The sequence below is a fragment of the Melozone crissalis genome, unplaced genomic scaffold (genome assembly GCF_028551555.1).
Source record: "Melozone crissalis strain CALT ecotype California unplaced genomic scaffold, PUWL_Pcris_2 ptg000081l_1, whole genome shotgun sequence".
Taxonomy (NCBI): Eukaryota; Metazoa; Chordata; class Aves; order Passeriformes; family Passerellidae; genus Melozone; species Melozone crissalis.
Genome location: NW_026535858.1, coordinates 10,352,938 through 10,372,359, shown reverse-complemented (window position 1 = coordinate 10,372,359; position 19,422 = coordinate 10,352,938). Strand labels below are relative to the sequence as shown.

At 43.6% G+C, this 19,422-nt stretch overlaps 1 protein-coding gene across 2 annotated transcripts; it reads left to right on the top strand.

Annotated features, from left to right (window-relative positions):
• Window positions 1-237: 237 nt before the first annotated feature.
• On the top strand, window positions 238-19,207 carry BTBD3 (BTB domain containing 3). Of its 2 annotated transcripts, XM_054290580.1 has the most exons (5): window positions 238-289; window positions 11,192-11,456; window positions 12,006-12,096; window positions 12,573-12,691; window positions 16,578-19,207. In XM_054290580.1, exons 2-5 carry the CDS (start codon window positions 11,314-11,316, stop codon window positions 17,608-17,610), a joined length of 1,386 nt encoding a protein of 461 aa, XP_054146555.1. In that variant the 5' UTR covers window positions 238-289; window positions 11,192-11,313; the 3' UTR covers window positions 17,611-19,207. The 2 variants fall into 2 exon arrangements, with proteins under 2 accessions (XP_054146555.1, XP_054146554.1); XM_054290579.1 differs by lacking the exon at window positions 238-289 and having other exon boundaries at window positions 10,752-11,456.
• The last annotated feature ends 215 nt before the right edge of the window (window positions 19,208-19,422 follow it).

Here is a 19,422-nt window from a genome sequence, read left to right as displayed (position 1 = left end):
AAAAGGGTGTTGTTTGTTTCTCAACTCAATTCGCAGGTGAAATCCCAAGTCTCCCGTGGTGTGCACTGGGGGGTGACTCCAGCCGCCTTTTTGGGGAGGAGCTCCCTCACTCCCTTCCTCCCTCAGGGCGGGCGCGGGATGGAAGGGGCGGGGCCTGAGGCGGGGCCTCGCACGCGCTCGGGCGGGGCCCGGGGCGGGGCCGCGCGCGCGCTCCTGCGGGGCGGGGCCGCGCGCGCGCGCGCCGGTGCGAGGAGGGGCCGCGCGCGCGCCGCCCCGGGAGCGCCCTCAGGTCAGTGCGGGGTGCGGGGCCGCCCGCGCGGGGCCAGCCGCGCTCCCCTCCCCTCCTTCCACTCCTTCACCGGGATGTGGCCGCCGATCCCGCTCCCCTCACGGGCTGCGGCGGCCGTGCCGGCGGGGAATGGGCTCCCCGCGCCCCGCGGAGGCGCCGCCGCGAGGGGCGGGCCGGGGCGGGGCGGCCGCACCTGAGCGGCGGCAGCGCCGCGGAGCGCCGGGCCGTCGGTGAGGGGAGCGGGGCCACCCGGCTCTGCCGCACAAAGAGCGCCCCGGGCACGGCCTCTGCCCGGCTGGAGTGGCGGTGCGTGTCCGCAGGCGGTGTCGGTGTCCCCTCGGTGCCCCTTTGTGCGGCAGCCAGCGGGGTGGGTTGGCGGCGCTGCCGGAGGGGAGCCCACGGAGCGGGCTCGGGAGGAGCCCCGGACCCGGCTGTGCCCGGGCTGGAGCCTCCAGCGGGAGGCAGAACACAAGTTGGGCTCTGGGGCTTTTCTCCTGCTTAAAGTAAAGCTCTTTTGTTAAAAAAGTACTTTAAGCATTAATTCGGTAACCTTCCCGGAGGCACAATTTGGGGTTTGGTATAAATTCCTCCTCCTTTCCCCGCGCTGTTGGCCGAACTTTCATGTACCTGTCCCTGAAGGGTCCCTAAGGCCCTCACCTTTACAACTCCCCATTTTCCTGTTTGTTTGGAAAAAGCCACCTGTGAACTCCCAGGTTTATAAATTCAGTTCGTTGTGGTGTGTCCTGAGTGCTGCAGCATTTTAAAACAGGAGGGAGTTTTGAGGTTGTTGTGAGTTGGAGGAAAAGTTTGGATTGAAGTTAAGATACCTGAGTGCTCCTAAAGTGTGGTTACCTAATTCAACAGGCTGCCTCATCTGAGAAGTGCTGGTGCAGATTTTTTGCCTTGTAGTTAGTCCTCACAGTACTTTGTTTTCAGCATGTGATGTGTGTGTTAAATTTTAATCTCTGCTCTGGGGGTTTTTTTTGATTGTTTTTTGTAGAGAGATGGTGCTGGGTTATAGGTGTACGGTACTTTATTTTGCATTGCTTAAACTTTAATGCCAGAGTTAGGCTCAAAATAGTTTTTATTTTAGTGGGAGAGAACTGGTCTCACCATTTCCTACAGAATGTATGTGCAGGATGTCACAGTGTGCAGTACCTGGGGTTTACTGGGTAATTTAGCTTTGCAAATCAAATCTCTTGGGCCCTTCATTTGAACTAAGTTCTGCAGGATTGCCAAAGTTGCATGTCAACTGTAGTACTTTCTTTTTTATTTTTTTTTTCCCATTTTAAATCCCCCCCAGTAAGTAACTGCAGCTGACTGCACAATAACTTCCCTTGTGTTTCCCTGCCAGTGATCCTCAGCTCTGCCCCAGAGGAAACACCTTCCAGAAGCAACGTGGGATTCATTTAGCTTGCCCTTTAGGGCCAAGGGGGAAAAAATGCAAGTTGCAACAATAATTTTTATGTTTTGGCCACTTGCTTGTTACAGCTTGTGAGCAATTTTTTTTTTTTCTAAATTCACCAAACAATGTTACAATGAAAGCAGCAGTCCTAGGGTAGGCTCAGTTAAAACAGAGGTCTGTAGAAACTTGTGCAAATAAGTTTTGCAGCAGAATATTGTTTATGCCCAGCATTAGCTTTCTCTGATAATTCAGAATGATTCTGCCCTGATACTGTCTCTGGTGACTCCTTGGACTTGGCTGGCTGTTGTTCTGTTTTACAAACGTTCAGGTGCCTGAGCTGGTGTGGGAGCTCTGTTTTGTGAGGCACTGAAATGAGTGATAAAGCAGCAGTTTCTGTCCCAAAGGGCTGATGGATGAGGCAAAAGAGGGATGTAAGAGATGGGAATCTTGGAAGGAAAAGATTACAAGCTTTTTGTGGTGGAAGCTGTCATCAGTTGTGTTTTCTGCCATTAAGTTGAATTCCTTGGTTACAAAAGCACTTTTTGTGTGTGTGTGTCAGGAAACTGAGAAGGGAGTTTAAGTAAGACATCACTGCATTCAAATTTGCAAACTTCCCATTTTTGGGTCCTGGCTCATCTGTTTTGTGGTCCTGCTGCCCTCTCTGGGTTTGATGTCTCAGCAAGCTGCTGTGCAAACCAGGCCAGTCCAACACCTAGAAAGTTTTATTTTAAAGCACTGGGGAGCTGGTGGGCAGTCTGTGAGGATGTGTGGGGCGAAGACTGGCAACAAACAGATTTGGAAGGTATCTAGAGACAACTTATCCAGCCCTGTTGCCTGTACCCTGAGATTATCTGATGCCCTGAATAAATATTTCACTAGAGGATCATGTAGCGCTTCAATGCTAGGCTGAATGACCTGTTGATAACATTGTTCTGTGACAGGATATTTATGTACCAGGTTACACTCCATATAACCACCCTAGCTGCACTTTCTCCTCTTTGCATCCAAATCAGTTTAAAGGAGTAATTTTCTTTAAAAACTACATTCTCTGAAATTAGAGCTGTCCTGTCTCTGCTTGGTTGCAAGGGTTTTCTGAGAGTATGAAAAGAAAGCAGTCCTCAGGCAGGTGAGATGTTTGCTTGTCTGAGAGGTGCCTTTTGCCTTTACAATTCTGCAAGACCAAAGTGATACCACCCCATGTGTATCCAGAAAAAGGAAAGGTTTTCATGCTATATAAAAGCTCATAACACATAAAACTAATGAGTATTTGTGTTTATCTTGTACAGTCCCTTAATTATGCTGTTCTGTTTGATTACTTGTCCTTCCTTAGTTTTTCTCTACTGCAGTTCTGATGTGTCTCAGAGTTACTGTGAAGAAGAACATTTAAGATATCCTAACATTGACAGGCAAATACATCTTAAGGCATAAAAATAGGTTCTGAAACCAGAATTTGAGCAGTGTGTGTGTTTTTCTTAAAATTTCATGATGGTGCAGTAGCTGCCATTCACTTGTAAAGAGGAGGAGAAACTGATGGAAATACTGAGGAAGGCAAGTGTGACTGAACTATGTGCAGCAAAGGAAAATGAATCTGATTTTCTCAAGCAGTGGATAGGAGAAAAATTTGGGAACATCTTTTTTCTCCCTGTGGATTCAAACAGAGGCTGTGTGTGTGCTGGAGGGGTCAGTGCAGTGTAATGAATGTCATGCCTGTTCCATTCCTTGAACTATTTGGATTAGGCTCAGGTTAGCAGCAATCAGTCTCTCATATCTAAAAATTGGGGTTAGTAGACAATTGTAAAATCACTGCTGGAGTAGTTACTCACTGGTTTTAGTTCTCACTTTTGAGAAGCACAAGCCACTGTGGCTCAGAATGCATTTCTCATCAAAGGCTTGGTTTGCCAGTGTACAGACCTGTTCCTCTTTCACTGTCATGATTTTCCTCTTCTGCAATTTCAAATGCAGTGGGAAGAAGATGCTGTACCAGACTTTTCCTCTTTAACCCCCTGAATGCTGCCAGCTGTGCTGCTCTGCTGCTGTGAGCACTCAGGCTGCTCATCTGCTGTGGGCTTTTAAGCCTAGATGTAAAACCACAATATGATTTTCCATTGGACCCATAGATTCCAACACCTGACTGAGCTTTCCAAAAGTCCCCTCTGTTCTCCTTACCTTGCTGAAGGTGCTGCTGCTGGGACAGTCCCAGGGGACTGAGTGTGCAGGGACAGAGCAGGTGTGGCTCTGCATTGTAGCAATCAACTCTCCCCCCTTCTGTCCCACTGGGAGCTCCAGCACAATGGTGGGATGTGGGGAATGTGGGTTACCTGCACATGGGAAATGTAGTCCTTGAGTTATACACCAAGATCATTAACTGTGGTGCAGTTCCTCTGTGGATACTCCTGGAGTAGTTACTGCTGGTGCCATTGGTTGAGTGAGAGCCTTCCTCTCTGAGGAGGGGCCTGTTTGCATTTGCATTCTTCAGACTTAGTGTGCAGGGGAAAAAGAACAGGAGGAACAGCAGCAGGCAGCTTACAGCCTGCCCTTCAGAGAACACATATTAATGTAACTCTTGAAAATGATGGTTTGTGAGCCAAGTTCAAATCAGTTCAAGGTTTGTCTACAGAGATGAGATCTGTCTGCAGGACTGGAAGTTCTGTCTGGAGTCACCTGCTCTGAGCTCTCCCTTGAAGCAGGCAGCATGTGAGTGCTGATTGTAGTGCTGGTTTTCCTGAAGTGTGCTGAGATCACTGGCTTCTTTCTCACAGGGCACCAAAGGATCATTAAATGCTAATGACTTTTGATTACTGTTGACCTCAGTCAATTTAGAATTAGTGACCCAGGGATGAAAACCACTGTTGACCTCAGTCAATTTAGAATTAGTGACCCAGACATGAAAACCACTGTATCTCATTACCAATTTCCTGAGCTATCTGAGCTTTCCTTTGTCAGTCAATTTTGGTAAGAGGCATGGTAGAATTAAAGTTGACCTTTGCCTTAGAAAAAGGGTTGAGTGCTTTCAGGTTTGTAATATCGTGTTTATAAATAAATAAATGGCAGCCACTAAGAAAGAAGTTAAGTTTTGACCCCACAGACTGTCAAGAGCAGAGCTCTATGTGAAATGAAATGTAGAAGCTCAAGTAGCCATGATGGAGAAAAAAAATGCATAATTTGTCTCTTTTAAATTAGTAGCAAAGCAGTTTATCTCCTGTAACCTTGAATTGAATTATCATTTTGTGGTTGCAGGTTTTCTCTTCACAGACTACATTTATAATTCTTTGTTTTACTTTGAACTATCAAGAAACAACTTAATGCACATAGAATACATTGCAAATTTTGCTCTGAGATATTTTCTTTCTGCAGCTCCCAAACTATGATATGGGGGAGTATCTCTTAGCAGGTTTGTCAAATCATATTTTATGTTGTAATGAAGCATTTGACATTATTTTGTACCATATGCCCAGAAGAGAATGTCTGTGGGGTAATTCACTGTAATGGGATCAGGTACATTGTTCATTGCAGGTTGTCTAAGTGTAGCCCTCCCTTGCCACAGTTGTGGTTTATGTGGACTGGAATTCCTGCAGCAGGCATGGTCTTCAAATCAGAGTGACAATACAAGAACATTTTGAACTTTTTTTTTTCTCACTCTGATACAATATTTTGGTCCATCAGGGAAGAAAACCTTTAACTTTAAAAGAAAAACCCAGCGTAGCAAAGTGTTTGGGGCATAAATATGAAGTTATTCAACCTTTCACTGAAGTTAAATTGCTGACTTTAAGCAGCTAAGCAAGAAAGGTAACAGGAAAAAATGAGAATAGGAGATGCTGCAGTTGAGGTAGGAACAGGCTCATGGAAAGTGACTTGAAATCCATACAAAGAAAGTGCACATTTACTTGCAAGTAAACACAGGAGTAGATATTAATGTTGTATGTTTTGTTGTGATTGCTTTGTCTCAAAATGGACATTGCTTAATGACATATTAAAGAGATTTAATAGAAAGGCTGCTTTGGTAGAGAGACTAAAACAAATACCATGTATCATGCTAGGAAATACTACAGGAGTACAAAGTAGTTGTGAATATTCATTCTTTATGTTTTTATTTTATGCAAGTTGGTGTTTACCTTTTGACTAGGCTGCTCAGGACTTTCTGCTTTTGTTTTCTTTGAAGCATTAAGGGCATTTAGGAAGAAAAAGTAAAAACTATCCTAGTGGATAATGTTATGCAAAGTATTTAAATCCTCATAAACACCAATCAGTTAAGAATATTTGCTAACAAGTATGTTGCTAGTGTAGCATGAGTTCTGCAGAAAAATACTATTTAACTATTTCTGACTTCATTTTGAAGCTTCTAGTCTTGGTTCAAGATGCAATTCTACTCTCCTACTATTCTACTCTTTCACAGCTCTTCACTATTCTGGGATGTAATAGCTATTTTTTTCACATCTATTTTAGCTTCTTTGAGAGTCTTTACAATTTTACCCATCTTTCTTCCTGCTTTTGGTTGCCTTTTTATTTTATTTTTTTTCCATACAAGACCTGACTGAGACTTCACTGCCAGCTTTTCCATGCAGCCAACAGAAGCAGATGCCATCTTGGTTTCTTCCAGTGCTGCCAATAAGAAACTTAGGAGAGAGGAGTTTGGGAGGTTTTGTTCACTGCAATGCATTTCTTTACTTGAGGAAATGAAGGGTAGAGCTATCAGTGCCCTTTCCAAATTGGTTTTTACAAACAGAAGGGTTGGAATGGTGATTGGGAAGGACTCTTCCAAGTGATTATTATTATAATTCATAGACAGGTAAACAGAACAAGGCACCCAAGCTGTGTGGGTTTGGTTTATTGAGGTTTTCTGTTGGTTTAGTTAGTTTTTGAACATGTATATTCCATTTTTAAATGAGTGCTTGAAGCTAGCAGTGGACAGGCAGGTAGATTTGTTAAACAGTAACATTGTTTATTTATTTTGGTTCATCAAGATGTGTCATCTGAAATTTGTTTCCTTATAGGGGGAAATTCATGATTTAAACAATGTTAATGCTGCACAGGCATAGTAACTGCCAAAGAAGACATTTGGCAATTGTACAGAAAAAGAAATGTATGCATTTCCTCATTGCTTACTAAGAGTTCTTTCTTTTATTCATGATGTGGTTGTAATAAACAATTGGGAATTTTAATGAAAGCTTGTTTTTTATAGAATGGTGTAGCTCATGTTACTACATGAGGAACGGGCCCATAAATGAGAGATGTCCAAAAACTCAGCTTATTAGAAGGAGAAAAAAGAAACTCTTTGGTATCCTTGCTATTGCAGCAGGAGAAACTGATGAAGTATGAGGAAGAATACTCCCAGCAGGTCTGGAAATAAAAGTGATTTCCCTATTGGAAGTTACCTTTAGAAAGGCATAATTACAGTAGTCACATGCTATTAAAAGTTGTACCAGAGCTGGGCTTTTCTGTGACTCCTGTGCCTCACAAGGTATTTTATGTTCTTGAGGGATGAATAAGCTGGGATGGCAGGTGTGTTGCACACACTTGGGTTTGAACAGCAGAATTGCTGCTTCAGTTCACAATGTTTAGTCAGGAACTGATTTCCAGGGGCTCTTAACCTGCTCCTGATATTTTGGAAGGGACTTGTAACTTGGTGTGTAGTATCTCAGAGTGGGAATATAATTTTCCTTAATTCTTCTGGCATTTTGAATATCCATTAGGCCAGTGTAAAGATTTAAGCATGAAATTTCCCATACCCTTTAACTTGAAATATTTCTGGTCTGACTACTTTGCTTGTAAAATAAAAATTAATGTGCCTTTGAAGAACTGTATTTCCCTCTTTCTCAGTTGTATATATCAAGTTTAGTTCTGTTAATATATAATGAATGAAGAAAAATGAGACTTGCTGAAGAAGATTAGGAGCACATTGTATTAAGATTTCAGAAATGGATAGATCTGTGGGTCAGAGAAGGTGACCTTCCCTGATCCTCTTGTTGGAGACAGACTGATCTAAACTGGGGATTTTGGTCTTTCAACAGGCAGCAGTTCATGGGCTGTTTTTACTGACTGCCAGGGTATTGAGTTCTAAATTTATTCATATATTTGTATAGTAAAACAACAAAACAGCATTGTATGAAAGGAAATGGAAGCTGCTGCCAAAACAGAAAGAACAGCGAGTGAGAATTGTCACAGCACATGCTGCAGTCCAGATAGCCACGATACACAGAGTATCACCATATAATATCAGGCTTCCACCCATACAGAGTAGCACCAAACAGCTTCAGAAGGCTTCAGGCATTGCCCTTTAGCCCAACCTTTACACCCCTCATGTTCAGGCACTGCACCCGTGTGCCCTCTGCTCCCTTTGGTGATGGCTCAGCACACCAGGGCACTCCATGGCTCATTGCTGTCAGTGCTGCTCACCTCTTTTCACAGCTGTGCCCACTGGGGCTCAGCTCCATCCCCACTCCCAATCACCACACACTCTGTACCTACAGAGAATAGCACAATAATTCTTTGGTTTTTTTCCTGTTTCACATCCATCTAATGAGTAGTTGATGAGACTTAGTTCCTGGGGTGATGAAGTGCAGTGGAAGGTGCTATGAACCTCCAAGAGGTTTGTAGTTTTTCACAGGAATTGTATGAAAATCTAAATCTATTTAGGTTCTGTTCTGGAATCTGTGCTATTTTCTAGTTAGAGCAGACCAGGTTTTGGTGGGTGGCTTAAGAACAGGCAAAGATGGCTTTTTGTTTTCTGGACTGGATTTTTTTATCCTGTTGTGCAGATACTTCTTGTCTACTGGGGTTTGTCTGACTTCTGAGTTCAGGCAGAACGTTCTTCAGCTGCAGCTTCTCTCTCCTTTCCTTTCCCAGAATGTGCTGTGCATGTGTGTTGTGCTCCACAGCTCAAAGGTTGGTGGATCCCTGTGGGTTCACATTTACAATCTGTCTTTCCCACATGGAGTTAACTGGTCAGTCTGTCCCTCATTCTCCTTATCTCCTGTAGCCTCCCAGTGACCTTATCTGGTGTGTGTATAAAATCTTTGAATTTGTCCTGGTCATTGGTTTGAAGAAATGTGCAGAGCTTGATTTTTTATATACTTTGGGAGTCTATGAAATGGATTTGTGGAATGACAATCAAATCTCCCAACCCCTGCTGTCTTTTGTTTTTGCCAACTGCAATGCTGAGAACCAGATTTTCTGGAGTCTGTGGTTTTCTGTACCTTTAAGAGGTTTTTTAAAGATTTCTTCCTTTTGAAATGTTTGTCCTGTGCAGTGGCAAAAAGGTTATTGTTTTATTTGGAAGGGCTGGAAATTTACATAAGGAGAGGAAAAAAAAAACTTACACAAACTCAACAAACTCAAATTCTGTGCTGGGAATACCTGCTGTGTTCCTGTTATAAACTCAGCTGTGAGCAGTTACAAGTTCCCATCTGTGGGATGAGTTTCTTCTCCTTTACCCCTTCTTCTCCCTCTCTACAGTTCAATATGGTTTAGGTTTTTAGTTTCCCTTCCTAATCAGTCTATGGGAGATAAAAAAGAAAATGTGTGGAGGAGAGAGAAAAGGTTGCTAGAAATAATTTCTTTGTAAGTTACATAACCTCCCCTCAATGTATTTAGGAATGTGTCTAACCCACCATCTTCCTTTAAAGCAGCAGTCAAGGAGATTTTGCTCTGAGGTGTTGGATTGTGAAATGTGGCAGCATGGACACATCTCCTTGTGTTTCCCCTTCCATGGGCAGTGCCTTCAGCCAGAGAGGACAGATGTGTCTGGGAATGGCATCATCATCATCCTCATCCCCAGCCACTGCAGCAAGGCCTGCACATGGCTGGGTGTGCAGTGAGGGCTTGGTGTGCAGCATCTCCCAAGGAGCCTGGTAATCTTTGAAATGCCAGCACATCCTCAGGTCAAAGAATTCTGAGTGTGTGTGACACAGCCACAGCTGTGATTCCAGCAGCTGGGATGGAGACTGAATAAACAGCCTGAGTAATATTTCTGTTTGAGTCAGGGGCTTCAACCAGACTTCTTCACCAACCTTTTATCACTTTAATTTCCCTGCTGTACCCTTGTCCAGCAAAACTAATTAAGGAAAAATGTGGCTAAATTAGCTTTGAAACCAGAGGGTTTTTTTTCTTTAAAACTGCAAGTAATAATGAAATCATATTTTAACTATCTGCTCCCCAGTATTTTAAGGTGTGCTATGTTCACACCTCATACCAAGTATTTTTTATTTCCCTGCTTTTGTTTTTAAGTGGCTATGCTTACTTGGTGGTTTTTCTAGACACCTGACGTGATATTAAAGAAATCTGAACAAAATTTAAGTTCTGAGTAAACTAATGACTATAAAATAGACTTATTTCCTATTTAAATGGTTTGGTTGGTATAGCATATATCCTGTTTATTTGTGAATAAAATCGGACTGTTTGTGTCTCAAGTAATGATTTTTGCCTGAGACTCTCTAAATCATTCAGACCCTTTAATTTAATGCTTTGAAATATTGATTAAATATAGTCACTCTGGTTGGCTTTAATCTGATTACACATCTAGAAGTTTTCTTCTGATGTGGTGCAGCCATGTCTGGCGTAATCTGGCTTAATTAGCGCTGCTTAGCGATTTGGGACCCCTGTCAAAGGCTGTTGTGTTATCTGGAAACAGGAGGAGTTAAAGCTGGAGCTGTGACCTCATCCCTGTTGATGTTACACTGGAGTAGGAGCCGCCGAAAGGGATCCTTTGGCTGCATCGCCGGCCGTGCTGCTGCTCCATTGCTTTAATTCCGTTCCGATACCGGTCCCGCACTCGCCGAGCAGCTCCTACAGGAGGGATTTGTGGGGATGCTACAGGCAAAGGAAGCTGTGCTAATATCGAATAGACTCAGATAGACCTTTCTACCTGATTGCAACTTCTCACTGCTTCGCCTGTGGAAGCGGCACGGAGGAGAGCTCACTCACACACCCACACGCCCACAGCAGCGCTCCCGCCCTGCGGGGCAGCCGCGGTGCCATTGATTCCGTGCCATCCTCGGCGGCGGCTGCGGGGGAGCTGCGGGCGCGCCGCGGTGGCTGTGCCGTGGCAGCGGCGCAGGCTACAATAGGTGTCACTGTGTGCGAGCCCAATCGCGCTCCGTGCCTGCAGCCATTGGCTCCGGCTGCCGCTCCGCTCCCAGCCCTGCCCGCACAACTCGGGCTCGCCGGCAGCCTGGCACTGCCACCGTGCGCTGCTCCTGCCCTCTGCCCCGGCTGTAGCGCTGCCAGGCGCTTCCTGATCGGGAAAGCTGGAAGGAATGATGGGGATGTGTTTAACGGTTCAAGTACTGGATCAAACTTAAACTCAGTTTCTTACTCCGGATGCTGGAAAGGTCACCTTGTCTTGCTGACTCTCAGCTCTGCTGCTTTCGGTGTTCCAGCTTCCACGTAGATTCCTAAATGTTCCTGGCTAGTTAGGCTGTGGTCTTTACTCACGGGTATACTGATGGTAGATGAGAAAGGAAAGAACATGAAATGTCTCACCTTCTTCTTGATGCTTCCAGAGACGGTCAAGAACAGGTCTAAGAAGAGCTCTAAGAAAGGAAATAGCAGCAGCAGTAGCAACAGCAAATTGCCTCCTGTTTGCTATGAAATCATTACCTTGAAGACCAAAAAGAAGAAGAAGATGGCTGCTGATATTTTTCCCCGAAAGAAACCAGCTAATACTAATACAACTGCTGTCCAGCAGTACCATCAGCAAAATCTCAATAACAACAACACTATTCCTGCACCTAATTGGCAAGGACTTTATCCAACCATCAGAGAGAGGTAAGTTCAGGGCAGCTTTTTGATGTTTGAATGAGGGGTGAAAAGTAGCAAAATGTCCAGAATGCATTTATTTACTGAAGAAAACACAGTTATATTTAATTTGTTTGGGCTTTTATTCTCCCTGTATGTGTGTGTGGGAAATAAGAATTTTGGTAATGCAGAAATGTTTTAGTATCTCTTTTCTAGTCAATGCATCTATTTGAGTTAGTAAAAATGTTGCTAAAAGCTGCACCATAGCCATAAAGATTTCCTTTTAGACCTCAGTGGGGATTTTCAGTGATAAATGCTCTGGACTTTGATTTCCACTTCTTGGAAAGTTCTCAGAAGTTTGGGGGTTTGTTTTATTGCACCCATACACACCAGAAACACTTTTAGTATTTTCTCTCATATATTTGTGCAATGATGTGTAAATCAGCTGAAAGCAAAGTGTGACCTGCTTCTCTTTGCTAATGAGCAACTAGAAGTTGTAAAAAATAATATTTTTTGGGTCTGAGACATGCAGAGAGAGTTCCAGGGTGCCACAAATTAACATGCTACCTCTGTTTGTAGAAATGCAGTGATGTTCAACAATGACTTGATGGCAGATGTTCATTTTGTGGTCGGGCCACCAGGTGGGACCCAGCGGCTGCCAGGACACAAAGTAAGCAACAGCTGCATGATCTGCTGGGGTGGGGAGAGCCAGAGGGAGCTCCCACAGTTACAGCAGGACAGAGTGTGGGAGGCTCAGCTCTTCTGGGACAGGCAGCAGTCTGTGTTGGGAAAGGCCACATGCAGTGGGATAATCTCTCCCTGGCTTTTCTTTGTGTTGGGCTAAGGCAGTAAAGTTAGGAATACTGCTTTGTGCTGTTGATTAATACTGCTCTTGAGATTTCCTAGAAATAGTTAACTTCTGTGGTGGAGGTGAGAGTTTTCCAGTAGCTAATGCATCTATGCCCAGGAGAGTAAAATACAAGGAAAATGTGTAACTTGTTCTTAACTTGGGCTTCATTTCTTACTGAAGTGTGTCTGTAGAGCCTGTCAGCGCAGCCCAGCTTGCTCAGAGTGGCTCTCCCACATTGTTTGTGTTGGCAGTGTTTTGAGTTCAAAGCATGAAATAAGATTTCCCTTTCTCAACAGTATGTCCTGGCTGTTGGGAGCTCAGTATTCCATGCAATGTTTTACGGAGAGCTCGCTGAGGACAAAGATGAAATCCGTATACCAGATGTTGAGCCTGCTGCTTTCCTTGCAATGCTGAAGTAAGCATCATTCATCTGCTGGATGTGTGTTCCTGTCTGATGTATACATGCCCTGCCAATGTCATAGCTGAAGTTGCATATAAACAGAAAGAAAGCAGTTGCTTGAAATATTCCTCTTTTTGTGTTTTAAACTTTCGCCTAATTTTGCTCTCCCCCCGCACTTCCAGGCACACACATATTAGACTAATGTAGGCAGTTGTAAATAATGACTTTGACAGGGGATCTTTGGGCACATTGTGTACTGTAATGCCTATTGATCTGATTTGTCACTATATGTTACACAAAGGAATGGAGTTACTAAAAAGGTTTGTCAGCTGGAACAAAAAACCCCAAACCAACTGTTCTACTTTGCAAGCACGGAAAAAAGTTAAAAATGCATGCACAAAGCCCCCTCAGACCCAGTGAATTGCTGGATTTGTAGGTTGACATCATTCCAGCTCTTTTATAAACCTGCAGTATGCAGGTCTTGTCTTAGAAAAATGACCCTAAGTTATTCAGCATAGCCTCTGAAAAATAAATTTCTCCTTATGTATCATATTGATGTGTTTGGAAAGTGATAAAAAGGCTGTTTACATGAATAAGGGGTTTTATCTAACAAGGAAAACGAGTCAGTTTACATGATCATTATTTTTCTTCTTGCAAACTGCATAAGAGATGCTCTCTTCTCCTAAATGGGCATAATGAAGCAGCTTTCCTGCTGAATTGTCCTTGAATTTATCTATAAATTCTGATTGTTGAGAAGAAATGCCCTATCACAGAAATGCTATGGCTTTGAGTTTTTGATTTTTTTTTCCTTCAGCTTAAATAAATGCTATTGCTTTCCTATACAAAAAATACATCAGTATCTGATAGTGATCCCTTTAATATGCTGTAAGTTTTCTTGCATGTAATGATATAATCACTAGCTAGCAATTTATTGTGTTTCATAGATTGTTTTGATTAACTTGTGATTACAGAAGAGTTTCTTTTTCATTTTTAACATTTCACTGGCATCATAGATGAACATTCAAAGTTGCATACAGAGTTTTTATAGGTTACCATCAACGTCAGGAATATTCTGTGCAAATACAGGTAACTGCCAGGAGAGCTCCACAGATGTTCTGTAGACCTGGAATATAAAGTTAAGATGTGACATTATGTAGGGAGGTGTGCTATGGATCTTTGCTTTGGGCCTTTCTGATTTTGTGGCAGAGCTCGGACTTACGGTTTTCTTTCATGCTGAATTTTACAAATCCCAAATACAAGATACTTGGGTTCTTGCAGCCCCCCTTTCTTTTTCGACAGCAAATCTATTTCACCATGGCTAAACATGATGTGCTGTATAAAAACTGAATGCTTTCTGAATTTATCATTAAGAAATGTGTGCAGAAAGAAAAGAGTGTAGCAACACTGACATCTAGGTCTTGGCATATTATTTAGCCCATGGCAATTTAGGAAACTATCTAGGAGAGCATGGCCAGAACCATGGGATTCTTCACCTTCTCAGCTTTTATTGAAAAAACCCTGAAGACAGAAAAAGTTTGTGGTCTGTGTGGCTGTTGAGGTAACCTTGCAGTGCTGCCTTCCCTGATGCAGCGTGTGTGAGGCTGCAGAGTGCCCCAGTCAGTGTCTGCAGCTCTGGGATGGTACAGGCAAGGCACAGGGATGCTGCTCAGCACTGCAGTGTCCCCTGCTCACAGCATCCACTGCATGTGGAGCTTAGGGGGAGCCACTGTCCCCTCCACTCCTCTCTCTCTGGGAAACCATCCCTGGGAGAGTTTCCTGCAGCTGCTGTGGGCCATGGATGGCAAGGCTGTGCTGCTACAGAGGGAAAGACTTTAGCTATGCCAAAACAGCTTCTCCTTCACAGGCTTCTTTCTGCATCAGAAACTTTGTCAGAAAATACATTTATCTTGGTTTTTTTTTTGGTTTTGACATCTTGCTCAAGAAGTTTGGGGTTTTTTTCCCCTGGGCCAATGAATTCTGATGGCATAAATATTTTTTCTGTTTTATTACACAGTGGGCATTCTGAGAACAAACAAGGTATTGCCAGGTGTAATACAGGAAATACCACCATGGGTAGACATTAGTTGTTCTCCCAGTAAAACTGCTTTGACTGCTCTCCCCAGTTTTAAAAACAGGGTTAAACTCATAGTCTAGCTGCCAGACTGAATTGGTGCATTAATGAATTATATCTTATCTCAGCCTTGACTGTTGAAGTTAGAACTGTGATCTCATCTCATCTCATCCCAGGCTGAATGTGTTACTAAACCACCAAACCCCGTGGTCTGGCAGAATCCTGTGTTTGAGAACAGGGTGAAACTGGAATATCAGCAATTGCAAACCAGAGCTGAGGTGCATTGGCAGAGTCAGAGGTGTGGAGTATTGCTGACAGTCGATCTGTGCTGTGTCTGCTGTACATCAGTGATATCAGTCCTTTATTTTCAATATTTCAATAGGAAAATAGCAACTTTTGAACTATTTCGATTTAAAACAGATGTCATCATTCTCTGTTGTACTAGCAGGCAAAGAGAAGTAATAGAAGAGAGGAAAGAGTAGGAGAGCAATCAGGAGAATCATAAAAATAAATTAATTGAAAATGAACTTTTTGGGGGCGGTAAAGGAGCTAAGCCTGTAACCATTGATATACAGATGGGTTCTTTGGTTTCACAGATAAGCTGAAACCAAGCAGTAAACACTAAAAATAAGCTTGGCTCTATGTAAGTTTTCTTTTTTCTCTGTAACCTCTTAGATTTTATGTTGCTGGAGCAGTATCTCCTCTGTGCATGGTTTCCAAGTGCAGCATGGAGGATACTATCTTACAGCTGCAAAAATACAAATAGTTATTTACAACTATAATCAGATCAGTGTAGGTACTAATTCCTCTTTATAGGCACATCTGTTCTGCAGAAAACTCATTGTGTAGGGAAACCTGCTAACTAGAAAATTTTAATTGGTACAGGGTTGCATACAACTTTAGCTTTTCTGGAGGAAGACACTTTTATCAGCCATAACCATCAAGACTTGCTATCCCTGTGAAGAGTGAAATTGCATTTGGCATGGTTTTAGCACATTGCATTCACCAGCTGCAAATGGAGCCCTGAAGCATGAGATATTGAAAAGAACAAACTGTACAATGCTTCATTTCTCTGAGCAATGAATCCCAGCAGTTTAGTCACATAAATAGAATTTCACCTTCATCTCTTCCACCACACTGCCATAGCAATAAAGCTTTTTTCATCCTTATGCAGTGAGACTGAGTGAAAATGCTGTGCTGGTTGAGTTAGGATGTTGTGAGCATTAAAAACCTGAAAATCTTCCATTTCTGATACGTTTCATAACCCTTTGAAAAAACCAACCAAAACCACAAGCCCAAAAAAAAAATCCACCTCTGAAAAGAACCCAATCCAGTAGTTACAGAAATGATAACACCTGATATACTTGAATAGCATTTCTCTTAGATTACCTAGTTACTCTCTACAAACTTGTTCATGCACCTCAGTAAACCACGGTTCACCATCAGGGGACCGTCCAAGGACTCTTGATAACACATGTTCCAGGCTCCTGTGGTAGCTGAGGGAGGCAGCCTTGCAGGAGCTCCTGCCTGGGAGCCAAGACCTGTGGGGAAGGAGCACAGAGCTGCAGGGGCCACAGTGTTTAAACAATTGTCTCAAAGCATGCGCTCCAAATGGAAAGTTGGATTCACCTCAGATTTAAACATGGTCCTAACATAAGTGCTGAATTTTTTTTTGTACTTTCTTTCCGGGCTTAATCAATACTCCCCAAAGCACTGCTTGATTTTAACGTGGAGCCATTTAAATATTCTTTGTTTATGTTTTTCTGTGAGTTTGTTGACAAACTGGTGTCGCGTTAAGCAGCAGCATTACACCTGTGTGCTTTATTTCAGGTACATCTATTGTGACGAGATCGATTTGGCAGCAGACACTGTCCTGGCCACTCTTTATGCTGCCAAGAAGTACATTGTCCCTCACCTGGCCCGTGCCTGCGTTAACTTTCTCGAGACAAGCCTGAGCGCAAAGAACGCCTGCGTGCTGCTCTCCCAGAGCTGCTTATTCGAGGAACCTGACCTGACCCAGCGCTGCTGGGAAGTGATTGATGCCCAAGCTGAGCTCGCTTTGAAGTCTGAGGGCTTCTGTGACATTGATTTCCAGACACTCGAAAGCATTCTCCGAAGGGAGACTCTGAATGCCAAAGAAATCGTCGTTTTCGAGGCGGCTCTGAGCTGGGCTGAGGTGGAGTGCCAGCGGCAGGAGCTGACGGCCACCATCGAGAACAAGCGCAAGGTGCTGGGCAAGGCTCTCTACCTGATCCGCATCCCCACCATGGCCCTGGACGACTTCGCCAACGGCGCCGCCCAGTCGGGGATCCTGACTCTGAACGAAACCAACGACATCTTCCTGTGGTACACGGCCGCCAAGAAGCCGGAGCTGCAGTTTGTCAGCAAGCCCCGCAAGGGCCTCGTCCCTCAGCGCTGCCACCGCTTCCAGTCCTGCGCGTACCGCAGCAACCAGTGGCGCTACCGGGGCCGCTGCGACAGCATCCAGTTCGCTGTCGACAAGAGAGTGTTCATTGCTGGCTTTGGGCTCTATGGCTCCAGCTGTGGCTCGGCAGAGTACAGTGCTAAGATTGAACTGAAGCGACAAGGGGTTATCCTGGGCCAGAACTTGAGCAAATACTTCTCGGATGGTTCTAGTAACACTTTTCCTGTGTGGTTTGAGTACCCGGTGCAGATTGAGCCTGACACCTTTTACACAGCGAGCGTGATTCTGGATGGTAACGAACTCAGCTACTTTGGACAAGAAGGAATGACAGAAGTGCAGTGTGGGAAGGTGACTGTTCAGTTCCAGTGCTCCTCGGACAGTACGAATGGCACAGGGGTACAGGGAGGACAAATTCCTGAACTCATATTTTATGCTTGAATGGGAGTGTGTGCATACAAAGCGTTTTGCTATGAAGAACCTGTCTGGTTCAGGCCTACTGATTCTTAGCTTTTTATCTGCAGATATGTGATCAGTACAGGGAATATGTAACTAAATGCTGTGGGCAAGTTCCTGGCTTGCTGTACTTGTAGCATCATTGGTGATTGAGTGTAATATTTAAACTGGAAGCTCTTAGAAACAAGCAAGTTTTAAAGGCTTTGTAAGGGGGGTGCCTGTTTGCTGGTGATGCTGACCCTTTCTTTGCTGATGCTAATACCAGTGAATCACCAGAGGATGTCCCCCTCTTGTATCTCAACACTGTCTTCATTGATCCATTTTTTTTCTTTCTCCATTTTCTGCTTTCTGCTTGTATTGGGGAGGTAGGGGTAGAAAACAAAGAGTCTTGTTTTATAGCTCTCTCTGCTGTCTGCTCTGCAGACTTTAGACATTGCTGCTTTTGACCATGGGGGCTGGAAGAAGTCCTTCAGTTGTAAGCAGAAAAAGCACAACTTTAAACCTTCATCCTGTAGATTCTCCTGTAGCCAACTGTTTGGGATGGCTCCAGGGGAAGATGGGAAGAAGGCAGCATCTTTCAGGAAGCTCCACCAGCCATATCCCCAGTGCATGGACATGTTCACAGGGAGGAAGGGATGTGGGCTTGGCAAGTTACCCTTGGAGTTCATTTTCTAGGAATCCCACCTTGAAGGCAAGGAAGTACTTGCATGTGTTCAAATTGTGCGTGCAGCTCTTGAAACTCTGCTCCCATCACCCAGGTTTTGCTACACTGGAGTTGATATGCTCTTTAAATGGCATTTCTCTGAACCCTTGCTAAAAAAAATGGGAATTTATATCAATCATCTGATGCAGGATAATTTTTTGTTTGTTTTGGGTGGGTTTTTTCTTCTTCCTAAACATGGTAGAGGCAGATTTTACAGGAAGAAAAGAATGTATCAATCTTGACTTGGATTTTTTTCTGTAATATGAGATTTTTTTTCTTTTTATTACCAGTTGAAATTTAGACAAAGACAGGAGATTCCCAACTGTGGTCATGTTACACTTAGTGTATAATAGCAGTGAGGGGGAGGAAGTCTCTCCTAATGGGTTATTGTTGGAGCTCTTGCAATTGCTTATGGCTGCACATCAGTCAGAGGATTATGTGGTCTGGAACCTTTTCCCTGGCTGATTTTTTCCCCCCAGGAAATTACATGTCCATATCATTTTTGGTGATGTAACAGAAGTTACATGTCTGTATCATTTTTGCAGAAATATGAGGGATACTCCTTGGCTCAGGGGAGGAAACCAGTATAAATAAGAACTACAGGTACTGTTGAAACATGAGAAAATCCTTCATCACTGCACTGGGACAGTGTTCCTCAAAGGCTGCACTGCCCATTGTAAAGCAGCCTGCTTCACCTCCAAAATGGGTTCTGTTTGTTGTGTACCTTTGAACAAAATGAGAGGACCAAATGATTCTTTAGACCTGCTGGAGATTAATGTTACAGTATATCCACACATTAATGTAGCATAACCCTCAATTCACTTGTCAGTTCTGTAATAAAAATGTTTTTCTCATCTCATTTTACCAGTTTAATGCTGTTACTCTAAGTGTTGCTTGATGGTCGGAATCCTGGCCCCTGGCCATTGGAAAGTGCCAAAATACATCTTGGCAGTGTCCAAAATACCATCTGAAGTAAGGAAAAGTGGAGTATAGTCAAAGCCCAGATTTTCTCTCTAGGTGATAAAAGGAGAGCCAGGTAAAAAATGTACTCCACAGGATTTATGCCTTTCATCCATCTTAGCATTTACTGTTTT

What these genes read in the sequence shown, in the direction of transcription:
- BTBD3 (XM_054290579.1), top strand. Translation starts at nt 11,134, where the DNA reads ATGGTAGATGAGAAAGGAAAGAACATGAAATGTCTCACCTTCTTCTTG. An exon ending in TATCCAACCATCAGAGAGAG is followed by an intron (nt 11,457 to 12,005) that starts GTAAGTTCAGGG and finishes CTCTGTTTGTAG; the next exon opens with AAATGCAGTGATGTTCAACA. An exon ending in AGCGGCTGCCAGGACACAAA is followed by an intron (nt 12,097 to 12,572) that starts GTAAGCAACAGC and finishes CTTTCTCAACAG; the next exon opens with TATGTCCTGGCTGTTGGGAG.